At 47.3% G+C, this 12924-nt stretch overlaps 1 protein-coding gene across 1 annotated transcript in view; it reads right to left on the reverse strand.

The window, feature by feature from the left end:
* Positions 1–12055, reverse strand: part of chrnb1l (cholinergic receptor, nicotinic, beta 1 (muscle) like) — a gene marked incomplete at both ends in the record, with an annotated part of 66015 nt that extends 53960 nt beyond the window's left edge. The window contains one exon of the mRNA XM_084336174.1: positions 11950–12055. Within this exon, the coding sequence (XP_084192300.1) occupies positions 11950–12055 (106 nt within the window). The remainder of the gene's footprint in view (positions 1–11949) is intronic.
* Between the last annotated feature and the right edge of the window lie 869 nt (positions 12056–12924).

A 12924-nucleotide genomic window follows, 5' to 3' on the forward strand; every position in this document is an offset into this window, starting at 1 on the left:
AGTATAAAATTAAATAAAGTAAACAAGTGTAAACAAAGTGTTCAATATATATATATACAATATACAATACAGAGTAGAACAATTTATAACTGAGTTACAATATACAGTACAATGCAGAAATGGGATGAGGTACAACTAAGGTGCAATGAGGTATGAGTTGTAGTGCAAATCTCTTTACCAATAAATATAAAGTGTGTTAAAGTGTCTAAAGTGGGTAAAGTGGGTGCTACAGTGAGTTGTTTATTTAAAGTGAGTGTGTACGTGTGGATGTGTGTGCTGTGAGTGTATTTGATGGTTTGTTACATAGTGTTATTGTCATTGAGCATCCTGATGGCCTGGGGATAGAAACTCCTTCTGAGTCTCTCTGTACTGGCCATGAGACTCCGGTATCTCTTGCCTGACCGCAGCAGTTCAAAGAGGCAGTTGTTTTTGATTCTTCTCTTGGCCTTACTCCTGCAACGCTTGTTGTAAATGTCTTGGAGAGCTGAACGGGCCACTCTCTGTAGTCTGCTACGGTCTTGTACGGTGCTATTCCCAAACCAGGAGGTGATATTGCCAGTCAGGATGCTCTCTATTGTACATGAGTAGAAGTTCTTAAGGATCTTCTGACTCACTTTGAACTTCCTTAGGCGCCTAAGAATATAATAGAATAGAAATACTTTTATTATCCTGAGGGAAATTTGACACTGCAAATCGCTCAACATTAAACATTTAGACAGAGCAGGTCACAAATAAGAATAACAAAACAAATCAAATTGCCTAAGATAAGAGTAGAATAAAATAGAATAAAAATGGAATCAAATATACAGTAAATAATAATAAAATAATAAGGAAGTAGAGGCGTTGCAGTGCCTTCTTGACTACACTGTCAATGTGCGTGGTCCATGTCAAGTCCTCGGATATGTGGACTCCGAGGTCGGTGTGTGAATGGGTAATATGTAAGTAACAAATTGTAAAGCACTTTGGATAAAAGCGCTATATAAAAAAGCAGCCATTTACCATTTAAAACTGTTCACTCTCTCGACCAGTGCCGATGCTGAGGGGGCTATAGTCCCTGACCCCCGACCTCCTAAAGTCCACAATCATCTCTTTTGTTTTGCTGACGTTCAGGGAGAGGCAGTTCTCCTGACACCACCGCACCAGATCCTCTACCTCCTCCAGGTAGGCACTCTCATTGTTTGCAGAGATCAGGCCCACCACTAATGTGTCATCAGCTAATTTGATGATTGTGTTGTTCCGCTGTGCCACACAGTCATGTGTGTACAGCGAGTAGAGGAGGGGACTCAGAACACAGCCCTGGGGGGCCCCTATGTTGAGGGTGATGGATGAGGAGGTGCAGTTGCCTGCTCTCACCACCTGGGGTCTTCCCGTCAGGAAGTCCAAGACCCACTGGCAGAGGTCATAGTTCAAGCCCAGGTCCCTGAACTTGGCTATGAGTTTGGAGGGGACTATGGTATTGAATGCTGAGCTGTAGTCGATGAATATCAGTCTCACATAGTTCCCCTGCCTCTTGTCCAGGTGTGATGCTGCTGTGTGCAGCACATGGGCTATGGCGTCCTCCGTGGACCTGTTGGGGCGATATGCAAATTGCAGGGGGTCCAGGTTGATGGGGAGGGAGGAACAGATGTAGTCCTTCACAAGCTTCTCAAAGCACTTCATGGCTATGGAGGTGAGAGCTACAGGGCGATAGTCGTTGAGGCAAGCGGGGGCGTGGATTTTTTGGGTACAGGGATAATGGTGGACTTCTTCAGACAGGTGGGGATGACAGCCTGTTCTAAGGACAGGTTAAATATGTCAGTGAATACCGGGGCCAATTGGTCAGCACAGACTTTTAGGACGCGGCCGGGGATACCGTCCGCGACACTCTAACTTACCATCTTTAGATAATAAAGTACTCAACCTCTACTCTGCGTAGCACAGCGGAACAACAACACCATCATCAAATTTGCTGATGACACAGTAGTGGTGGGCCTGATCTCTGCCAACGACGAAAGGGCCTACCTGGAAGAGGTAGAGAACCTGTCACAGTGGTGTCAGGAGAACTGCCTCTCCCTGAACGTCAGCAAAACAAAAGAGATGATTGTGGACTTCAGGAGGTCGGGGGTCAAGGACTACAGCCCCCTCAGCATCGACGGGGCACCGGTTGATAGAGTGAACAGTTTCAAGTACCTCGGAGCCCACATATCCGAGGACTTGACATGGACCACACACATTGACAGTGTTGTGAAGAAGGCACGACAACGCCTCTACTTCCTCAGGCGCCTAAGGAAGTTCCAAGTCAGTCAGAAGATCCTTAGGAACTTCTACTCATGTACAATAGAGAGCATCCTGACCGGCAACATCACCTCCTGGTTTGGGAATAGCACTGCACAAGACCGTAGCAGACTACAAAGAGTGACACGTTCAGCCGAACGCACAATTGGAGGGGGGCTTCCCACCCTCCAGAACATTTACAACAAGCGGTGCAAGGGGAAGGCTAAGAGAATTATTAAGGACTCGAGCCACCCGAACAACTGCCTCTTTGAACTGCTGCGGTCAGGCAAGCGATACCGGAGTCTTAAGGCGAGCACAGAAAGACTCAGAAGAAGCTTCTATCCCCAGGCCATCAGGCTGCTAAACGAACAATAAACACTATGCAACAACCATCAAATGCACACAGCACACACACCCACACGCACACACTCACTCAAACAAACAACACACTGCAGCACCCACTCTCCACACTTTAGATCACACAAACACACTTTACACTTTATATTTATTGATAAAGGATTTGCACTACAACTCGTACACCTACTGTGAATTGTACCTAAATTGCACCTCGTCCCATTTCTGCCTTGCACTATATAGTATTGTATATTAGTACACTGCATAGTATTGTATATTGTATGGTAACTACGTCTATTCTGCATCGAACATTGTACATATGTCTAAACTGAACACTGTGACCTCATTTTTTTACTTCTAATTTTACTATGTTATTTTATTTCATACTTATCTTGTCTTGCACAGTCTCTGGAGCGTAACAGTAAGAAGCATTTTGTATAAAAGTATTCTGTACTTCTGTATGACAAATATTAAAGAAACTTGAACTTGAACTACTGTCTTTAACTATGAATGAATACAACACTAACTTACCATCTTTAGATAATAAAATACTCAACCTCTACTGTATTTAACTATGAATGAACACAACAGTCTAACTTACCATCCTTAGATAATAAAGTACTCAACCTCTACTGTCTTTAACTATGAAAGAATACAACACTTTAACTTATGATATTTATGATGGCAGAAGAGCAAACAGTTTTGCACACATTCATTTAGTTTGACAGTTATTGAGAGTAAATTAGTTTAAATATGGTCACCAGTGATAATCAGTGGGGACATTGAATCCGTACAGCACCATGAAATAATAAGGTAGCAGCCCCTATAAGACAAGGTATCTGAATCTGATCTGAGCAATACATCACACTTGAGCACTAAGGCTTGCAGTGTGAATGTAGCCTAATACTCCTTCCTGGAATACCCCCAGAAGACTACTGGAAAGCAGCTAATAAAAACAACAACAACAACAACAACAACAACAACAACAACAACAACAACAACAACAACAACAACAACAACAACAACAACAACAACAACAACAACAACAACAACAACAACAACAAAGAAGAAAGAGAAGGACAGGCGAAGCAGCCAGCGGGGCAGGCGTGGTCAACGGTGGGGCACAGTGGAGTAGCAAAGGTGACTGGGCTATATTTATATAATTCTATATTTTGTAATCGATACGTAGCCGGGGTGGGAAGGGGGGGGGGTGGTCAAAGGAATGCCCCTGATGAAAGGGTGTCCAAAATAGCCTCTGATTATCAAACAATGAAGCGTTAATGTGATTCATTACATGTTCCGCAGCAGGACTCTTCTCTTTTCGAGCGGGTTCCAATGTGAGAACATCCACTATCCCCCCGACACCAGCCAATAGGAGGCTGCACAGGGGAGACAATCATGACAATGGCTTTGCGCTATAGCTGTTTCTTGTTTTCCTTTACCCTATGCCCTCTCACTCACTCACTCACCCACTCACTCACTCACTCACTCACTCACTCACTCACTCACTCACTCACTCACTCACTCACTCACTCACTCACTCACTCACTCACTCACTCACTCACTCACTCACTCACTCACTCACTCACTCACTCACTCACTCACACACTCACTCACTCACTCACTCACTCACTATCTACACAGTATCTCTCTTTATCTCTTCTTCTGAATTGGTCCATCGTTACGGCACACACCCCCAACACACACACACACACACACACACACACACACACACACACACACACACACACACACACACACACACACACACACACACACACACACACACACACACACACACACACACACACACACACACACTCACATGCACACACCCTTCAAATCATCCCACTGTGTTCCCCACAGACAGAAGGGGACAGACAGAAGGGGACAAACAGAAGGGGACAGACAGACAGAAGGGGACAAACAGAAGGGGACAGACAGACAGAAGGGGACAGACAGACAGAAGGGGACAGACAGACAGAAGGGGACAGACAGACAGAAGGGGACAGACAGAAGGGGACAGACAGACAGAAGGGGACAGACAGACAGAAGGGGACAAACAGAAGGGGACAGACAGACAGAAGGGGACAGACAGAAGGGGACAGACAGACAGAAGGGGACAGACAGACAGAAGGGGACAGACAGACAGAAGGGGACAGACAGAAGGGGACAGACAGACAGAAGGGGACAGACAGACAGAAGGGGACAAACAGACAGAAGGGGACAGACAGACAGAAGGGGACAGACAGACAGAAGGGGACAGACAGAAGGGGACAGACAGACAGAAGGGGACAAACAGACAGAAGGGGACAGACAGACAGAAGGGGACAGACAGACAGAAGGGGACAAACAGAAGGGGACAGACAGACAGAAGGGGACAGACAGACAGCAGGGGACAGACAGACAGAAGGGGACAGACAGACAGAAGGGGACAGACAGACAGAAGGGGACAGACAGACAGAAGGGGACAGACAGACAGAAGGGGACAGACAGACAGAAGGGGACAGACAGACAGAAGGGGACAGACAGACAGACAGACAGAAGGGGACAGACAGACAGACAGAAGGGGACAGACAGACAGACAGAAGGGGACAGACAGACAGAAGGGGACAGACAGACAGACAGAAGGGGACAGACAGACAGAAGGGGACAGACAGACAGACAGAAGGGGACAGACAGACAGAATGGGACAGACAGACAGAAGGGGACAGACAGACAGACAGAAGGGGACAGACAGACAGAAGGGGACAGACAGACAGAAGGGGACAGACAGACAGACAGACAGAAGGGGACAGACAGACAGACAGAAGGGGACAGACAGACAGAAGGGGACAGACAGACAGAAGGGGACAGACAGAAGGGGACAGACAGACAGAAGGGGACAGAGAGAAGGGGACAGACAGACAGAAGGGGACCGACAGACAGACAGACAGACAGACAGACAGACAGACAGAATAGAAATACTTTTATTATCCTGAGGGAAATTTGACACTGCAAATCGCTCAACATTAAACATTTAGACAGAGCAGGTCACAAATAAGAATAACAAAACAAATCAAATTGCCTAAGATAAGAGTAGAATAAAATAGAATAAAAATGGAATCAAATATACAGTAAATAATAATAAAATAATAAGGAAGTAGAGGCGTTGCAGTGCCTTCTTGACTACACTGTCAATGTGCGTGGTCCATGTCAAGTCCTCGGATATGTGGACTCCGAGGTCGGTGTGTGAATGGGTAATATGTAAGTAACAAATTGTAAAGCACTTTGGATAAAAGCGCTATATAAAAAAGCAGCCATTTACCATTTAAAACTGTTCACTCTCTCGACCAGTGCCGATGCTGAGGGGGCTATAGTCCCTGACCCCCGACCTCCTAAAGTCCACAATCATCTCTTTTGTTTTGCTGACGTTCAGGGAGAGGCAGTTCTCCTGACACCACCGCACCAGATCCTCTACCTCCTCCAGGTAGGCACTCTCATTGTTTGCAGAGATCAGGCCCACCACTAATGTGTCATCAGCTAATTTGATGATTGTGTTGTTCCGCTGTGCCACACAGTCATGTGTGTACAGCGAGTAGAGGAGGGGACTCAGAACACAGCCCTGGGGGGCCCCTATGTTGAGGGTGATGGATGAGGAGGTGCAGTTGCCTGCTCTCACCACCTGGGGTCTTCCCGTCAGGAAGTCCAAGACCCACTGGCAGAGGTCATAGTTCAAGCCCAGGTCCCTGAACTTGGCTATGAGTTTGGAGGGGACTATGGTATTGAATGCTGAGCTGTAGTCGATGAATATCAGTCTCACATAGTTCCCCTGCCTCTTGTCCAGGTGTGATGCTGCTGTGTGCAGCACATGGGCTATGGCGTCCTCCGTGGACCTGTTGGGGCGATATGCAAATTGCAGGGGGTCCAGGTTGATGGGGAGGGAGGAACAGATGTAGTCCTTCACAAGCTTCTCAAAGCACTTCATGGCTATGGAGGTGAGAGCTACAGGGCGATAGTCGTTGAGGCAAGCGGGGGCGTGGATTTTTTGGGTACAGGGATAATGGTGGACTTCTTCAGACAGGTGGGGATGACAGCCTGTTCTAAGGACAGGTTAAATATGTCAGTGAATACCGGGGCCAATTGGTCAGCACAGACTTTTAGGACGCGGCCGGGGATACCGTCCGCGACACTCTAACTTACCATCTTTAGATAATAAAGTACTCAACCTCTACTCTGCGTAGCACAGCGGAACAACAACACCATCATCAAATTTGCTGATGACACAGTAGTGGTGGGCCTGATCTCTGCCAACGACGAAAGGGCCTACCTGGAAGAGGTAGAGAACCTGTCACAGTGGTGTCAGGAGAACTGCCTCTCCCTGAACGTCAGCAAAACAAAAGAGATGATTGTGGACTTCAGGAGGTCGGGGGTCAAGGACTACAGCCCCCTCAGCATCGACGGGGCACCGGTTGATAGAGTGAACAGTTTCAAGTACCTCGGAGCCCACATATCCGAGGACTTGACATGGACCACACACATTGACAGTGTTGTGAAGAAGGCACGACAACGCCTCTACTTCCTCAGGCGCCTAAGGAAGTTCCAAGTCAGTCAGAAGATCCTTAGGAACTTCTACTCATGTACAATAGAGAGCATCCTGACCGGCAACATCACCTCCTGGTTTGGGAATAGCACTGCACAAGACCGTAGCAGACTACAAAGAGTGACACGTTCAGCCGAACGCACAATTGGAGGGGGGCTTCCCACCCTCCAGAACATTTACAACAAGCGGTGCAAGGGGAAGGCTAAGAGAATTATTAAGGACTCGAGCCACCCGAACAACTGCCTCTTTGAACTGCTGCGGTCAGGCAAGCGATACCGGAGTCTTAAGGCGAGCACAGAAAGACTCAGAAGAAGCTTCTATCCCCAGGCCATCAGGCTGCTAAACGAACAATAAACACTATGCAACAACCATCAAATGCACACAGCACACACACCCACACGCACACACTCACTCAAACAAACAACACACTGCAGCACCCACTCTCCACACTTTAGATCACACAAACACACTTTACACTTTATATTTATTGATAAAGGATTTGCACTACAACTCGTACACCTACTGTGAATTGTACCTAAATTGCACCTCGTCCCATTTCTGCCTTGCACTATATAGTATTGTATATTAGTACACTGCATAGTATTGTATATTGTATGGTAACTACGTCTATTCTGCATCGAACATTGTACATATGTCTAAACTGAACACTGTGACCTCATTTTTTTACTTCTAATTTTACTATGTTATTTTATTTCATACTTATCTTGTCTTGCACAGTCTCTGGAGCGTAACAGTAAGAAGCATTTTGTATAAAAGTATTCTGTACTTCTGTATGACAAATATTAAAGAAACTTGAACTTGAACTACTGTCTTTAACTATGAATGAATACAACACTAACTTACCATCTTTAGATAATAAAATACTCAACCTCTACTGTATTTAACTATGAATGAACACAACAGTCTAACTTACCATCCTTAGATAATAAAGTACTCAACCTCTACTGTCTTTAACTATGAAAGAATACAACACTTTAACTTATGATATTTATGATGGCAGAAGAGCAAACAGTTTTGCACACATTCATTTAGTTTGACAGTTATTGAGAGTAAATTAGTTTAAATATGGTCACCAGTGATAATCAGTGGGGACATTGAATCCGTACAGCACCATGAAATAATAAGGTAGCAGCCCCTATAAGACAAGGTATCTGAATCTGATCTGAGCAATACATCACACTTGAGCACTAAGGCTTGCAGTGTGAATGTAGCCTAATACTCCTTCCTGGAATACCCCCAGAAGACTACTGGAAAGCAGCTAATAAAAACAACAACAACAACAACAACAACAACAACAACAACAACAACAACAACAACAACAACAACAACAACAACAACAACAACAACAACAACAACAACAACAACAACAACAACAACAACAACAACAACAAAGAAGAAAGAGAAGGACAGGCGAAGCAGCCAGCGGGGCAGGCGTGGTCAACGGTGGGGCACAGTGGAGTAGCAAAGGTGACTGGGCTATATTTATATAATTCTATATTTTGTAATCGATACGTAGCCGGGGTGGGAAGGGGGGGGGGTGGTCAAAGGAATGCCCCTGATGAAAGGGTGTCCAAAATAGCCTCTGATTATCAAACAATGAAGCGTTAATGTGATTCATTACATGTTCCGCAGCAGGACTCTTCTCTTTTCGAGCGGGTTCCAATGTGAGAACATCCACTATCCCCCCGACACCAGCCAATAGGAGGCTGCACAGGGGAGACAATCATGACAATGGCTTTGCGCTATAGCTGTTTCTTGTTTTCCTTTACCCTATGCCCTCTCACTCACTCACTCACACTCACTCACTCACTCACTCACTCACTCACTCACTCACTCACTCACTCACTCACTCACTCACTCACTCACTCACTCACTCACTCACTCACTCACTCACTCACTCACTCACTCACTCACTCACTCACTCACTCACTCACTCACACACTCACTCACTCACTCACTCACTCACTATCTACACAGTATCTCTCTTTATCTCTTCTTCTGAATTGGTCCATCGTTACGGCACACACCCCCAACACACACACACACACACACACACACACACACACACACACACACACACACACACACACACACACACACACACACACACACACACACACACACACACACACACACACACACACACACACACTCACATGCACACACCCTTCAAATCATCCCACTGTGTTCCCCACAGACAGAAGGGGACAGACAGAAGGGGACAAACAGAAGGGGACAGACAGACAGAAGGGGACAAACAGAAGGGGACAGACAGACAGAAGGGGACAGACAGACAGAAGGGGACAGACAGACAGAAGGGGACAGACAGACAGAAGGGGACAGACAGAAGGGGACAGACAGACAGAAGGGGACAGACAGACAGAAGGGGACAAACAGAAGGGGACAGACAGACAGAAGGGGACAGACAGAAGGGGACAGACAGACAGAAGGGGACAGACAGACAGAAGGGGACAGACAGACAGAAGGGGACAGACAGAAGGGGACAGACAGACAGAAGGGGACAGACAGACAGAAGGGGACAAACAGACAGAAGGGGACAGACAGACAGAAGGGGACAGACAGACAGAAGGGGACAGACAGAAGGGGACAGACAGACAGAAGGGGACAAACAGACAGAAGGGGACAGACAGACAGAAGGGGACAGACAGACAGAAGGGGACAAACAGAAGGGGACAGACAGACAGAAGGGGACAGACAGACAGCAGGGGACAGACAGACAGAAGGGGACAGACAGACAGAAGGGGACAGACAGACAGAAGGGGACAGACAGACAGAAGGGGACAGACAGACAGAAGGGGACAGACAGACAGAAGGGGACAGACAGACAGAAGGGGACAGACAGACAGACAGACAGAAGGGGACAGACAGACAGACAGAAGGGGACAGACAGACAGACAGAAGGGGACAGACAGACAGAAGGGGACAGACAGACAGACAGAAGGGGACAGACAGACAGAAGGGGACAGACAGACAGACAGAAGGGGACAGACAGACAGAATGGGACAGACAGACAGAAGGGGACAGACAGACAGACAGAAGGGGACAGACAGACAGAAGGGGACAGACAGACAGAAGGGGACAGACAGACAGACAGACAGAAGGGGACAGACAGACAGACAGAAGGGGACAGACAGACAGAAGGGGACAGACAGACAGAAGGGGACAGACAGAAGGGGACAGACAGACAGAAGGGGACAGAGAGAAGGGGACAGACAGACAGAAGGGGACAGACAGACAGACAGACAGACAGACAGACAGACAGACAGAAGGGGACAGACAGACAGAAGGGGACAGACAGACAGAAGGGGACAGACAGACAGAAGGGGACAGAGAGAAGGGGACAGACAGAAGGGGACAGACAGACAGAAGGGGACAGACAGACAGAAGGGGACAGACAGACAGAAGGGGACAGACAGAAGGGGACAGACAGAAGGGGACAGAGAGAAGGGGACAGACAGAAGGGGACAGACAGACAGAAGGGGACAGACAGAAGGGGACAGACAGAAGGGGACAGACAGACAGAAGGGGACAGACAGAAGGGGACAGACAGAAGGGGACAGACAGAAGGGGACAGACAGACAGAAGGGGACAGACAGACAGAAGGGGACAGACAGAATCAGGGCCAGTGGAATGGTGTCTCCGTCACAAACTAGCGCAGCCGGGCAACTGGCTTTGTTTTGAAACCCACTGCAGGTGTCACAGGGTCAAAGTCAAAGTCAGTCCAGAGACATTCTTTGTTTTCTTTTGGTTCCTCTCTCTCTCTCTCCTTTTTTAGTAACATAAATTAACATCACAGAACATTGTTTATTTTACAATGTAAACCATTACAGATTAGTAGTGACTCCACAATATGAAGATAATCCACAATATGAAGCATAAAAAAAAATAATAATCTAATTGCTACTTATCTTGTTATAATGATCTATATCCATGACTAACCATATAAAACGACGTCGTGGGCCATAATTTCAATACACATTTTGTAATCAGATTACTGTAATTCAGTTACAAGTAATCCATTACTTCCCAACTATGCAAATAAATAAAGTCTTCTCGACATCCGACTGTGGAAATGTTAAAATTGTGCACAACCATTATAGTTTCACGTTCAAAATGTTTCACAGCACACACACACACACACGCGCACGCACGCACGCACGCACGCACGCACGCACGCACGCACGCACGCACGCACGCACGCACGCACGCACGCACACACACACACACACAGAATACCAGGGGTGGAAGAAGTACAGTTCCTTTACTTAAGTACAAGTAGAAATACCCAGATAAATAAGTACTCTGGTCAAAGTAAAAGTCCTCCATTCAAATTCGACTTCAGTAAAAGTAGAGAAGTATTTGTTATTGAATTTACATACTCAAGTATGTATTCCAGTATTCTACATAACGTTTGTGTATTCCAGTGCTTAGGGAGCAGTCAAGCCTCGATCCATTGACATATGTGCTCTGTGAAAGTATATATCTTCATACATTTTAACCACGTTTTCTATGCAAAAAATATTTTTACTTCAAAGTAACTAGTAACCGATGGGTTCAGATAAATGTTGTACAAAGTACAACATTTCCTTTGAAATGTAGTGGAGTAAAAGTATAAAGTTCCCTAAAATGAAAGTAGCTCGAAATTGTACTTAAGTACAGTACTTGAGTAAAAATACTTAGTTACTTTCCACCACTGCCGAACACACACTTTGCCTTACCGGTGAGTGAGAGGCACAGGAGGCACCACGCGGCCACGAGCAGACCCTTCATCCCCGTGTTCACCGTCGTCCTCGTCTTCAATAGTCCACCGGAGACCACCACCATATGACACACTCGTCCCCGCTCCCCTGCCCAACCCAAGTGCTCCTACACCACCATCCGCCCCTGCTCACTTCAACCTTGACCCCCACCCTCCACACGGGAGGAGCCTGGATGGAGAGCCGGGGGAGGGGTGGTTCAGGGGTGTACAGGGGGGGTGGGGCTCACCCCCCAAAAAAAGATCTACAGCTCCCTACTCACACACCTCCGCGGGTCCAACACACTCCAGCGCACCTTCAGACACCGCACAGCTGGTTGGCCAAGCTATCAATGCCGACCGCTCGCGCCACAGTGTGAGTTCGCCCTCTCTCTCTCTCCGTTGTTTCCCCTCCTCCCTGTTTGACCCTCTTCCCCCTCTCTGTGGCTCTGACCGGATTGGCCGCGTGTGCCGGGAGTGACGGGTGTTTGGACTGGGAAGCCGTGCGGAGCCACACCTGTTGGTGCTCACCACACCGGGGAGGGGAGGGGGGGGGGGGGGGGGGGGGGGCTGCAGTGGGCTAGAGGGTTATGACAATGAGGATATTTTAAGGAGGGAGGGGTCGGCGTTCAGTAGTTGGGGGGGGGGGGAGTGTGTAAGGGGTGATGAGGGTGGGCGGAGTTAAAGCGGTTAACAGGAAATTGGGGGAAGCCCCCACGTGAGGTCTGGCAGCATGCGTGGTGCATGCCGGCATGTCAGAGACAGAGAGAGACAAAGAGAGAGAGAGAGAGAGCGAGAGAGAGAGAGAGAGATACATTCACACTCACTGACTCCTCTCCCCTCGTTCACCTTTTCCTGTCTGTCTGGCTGCTTGTCAGTCCATCTTCCTCTTCCTGTCTCTTTCACCTTTACAGACCATTTGACCTATCTCAATAGGTCAAAGGTAAATTTCATCCAA

This window comes from Notolepis coatsorum (genome assembly GCF_963971535.1).
Source record: "Notolepis coatsorum genome assembly, chromosome: 1".
NCBI classification, from domain to species: Eukaryota; Metazoa; Chordata; class Actinopteri; order Aulopiformes; family Paralepididae; genus Notolepis; species Notolepis coatsorum.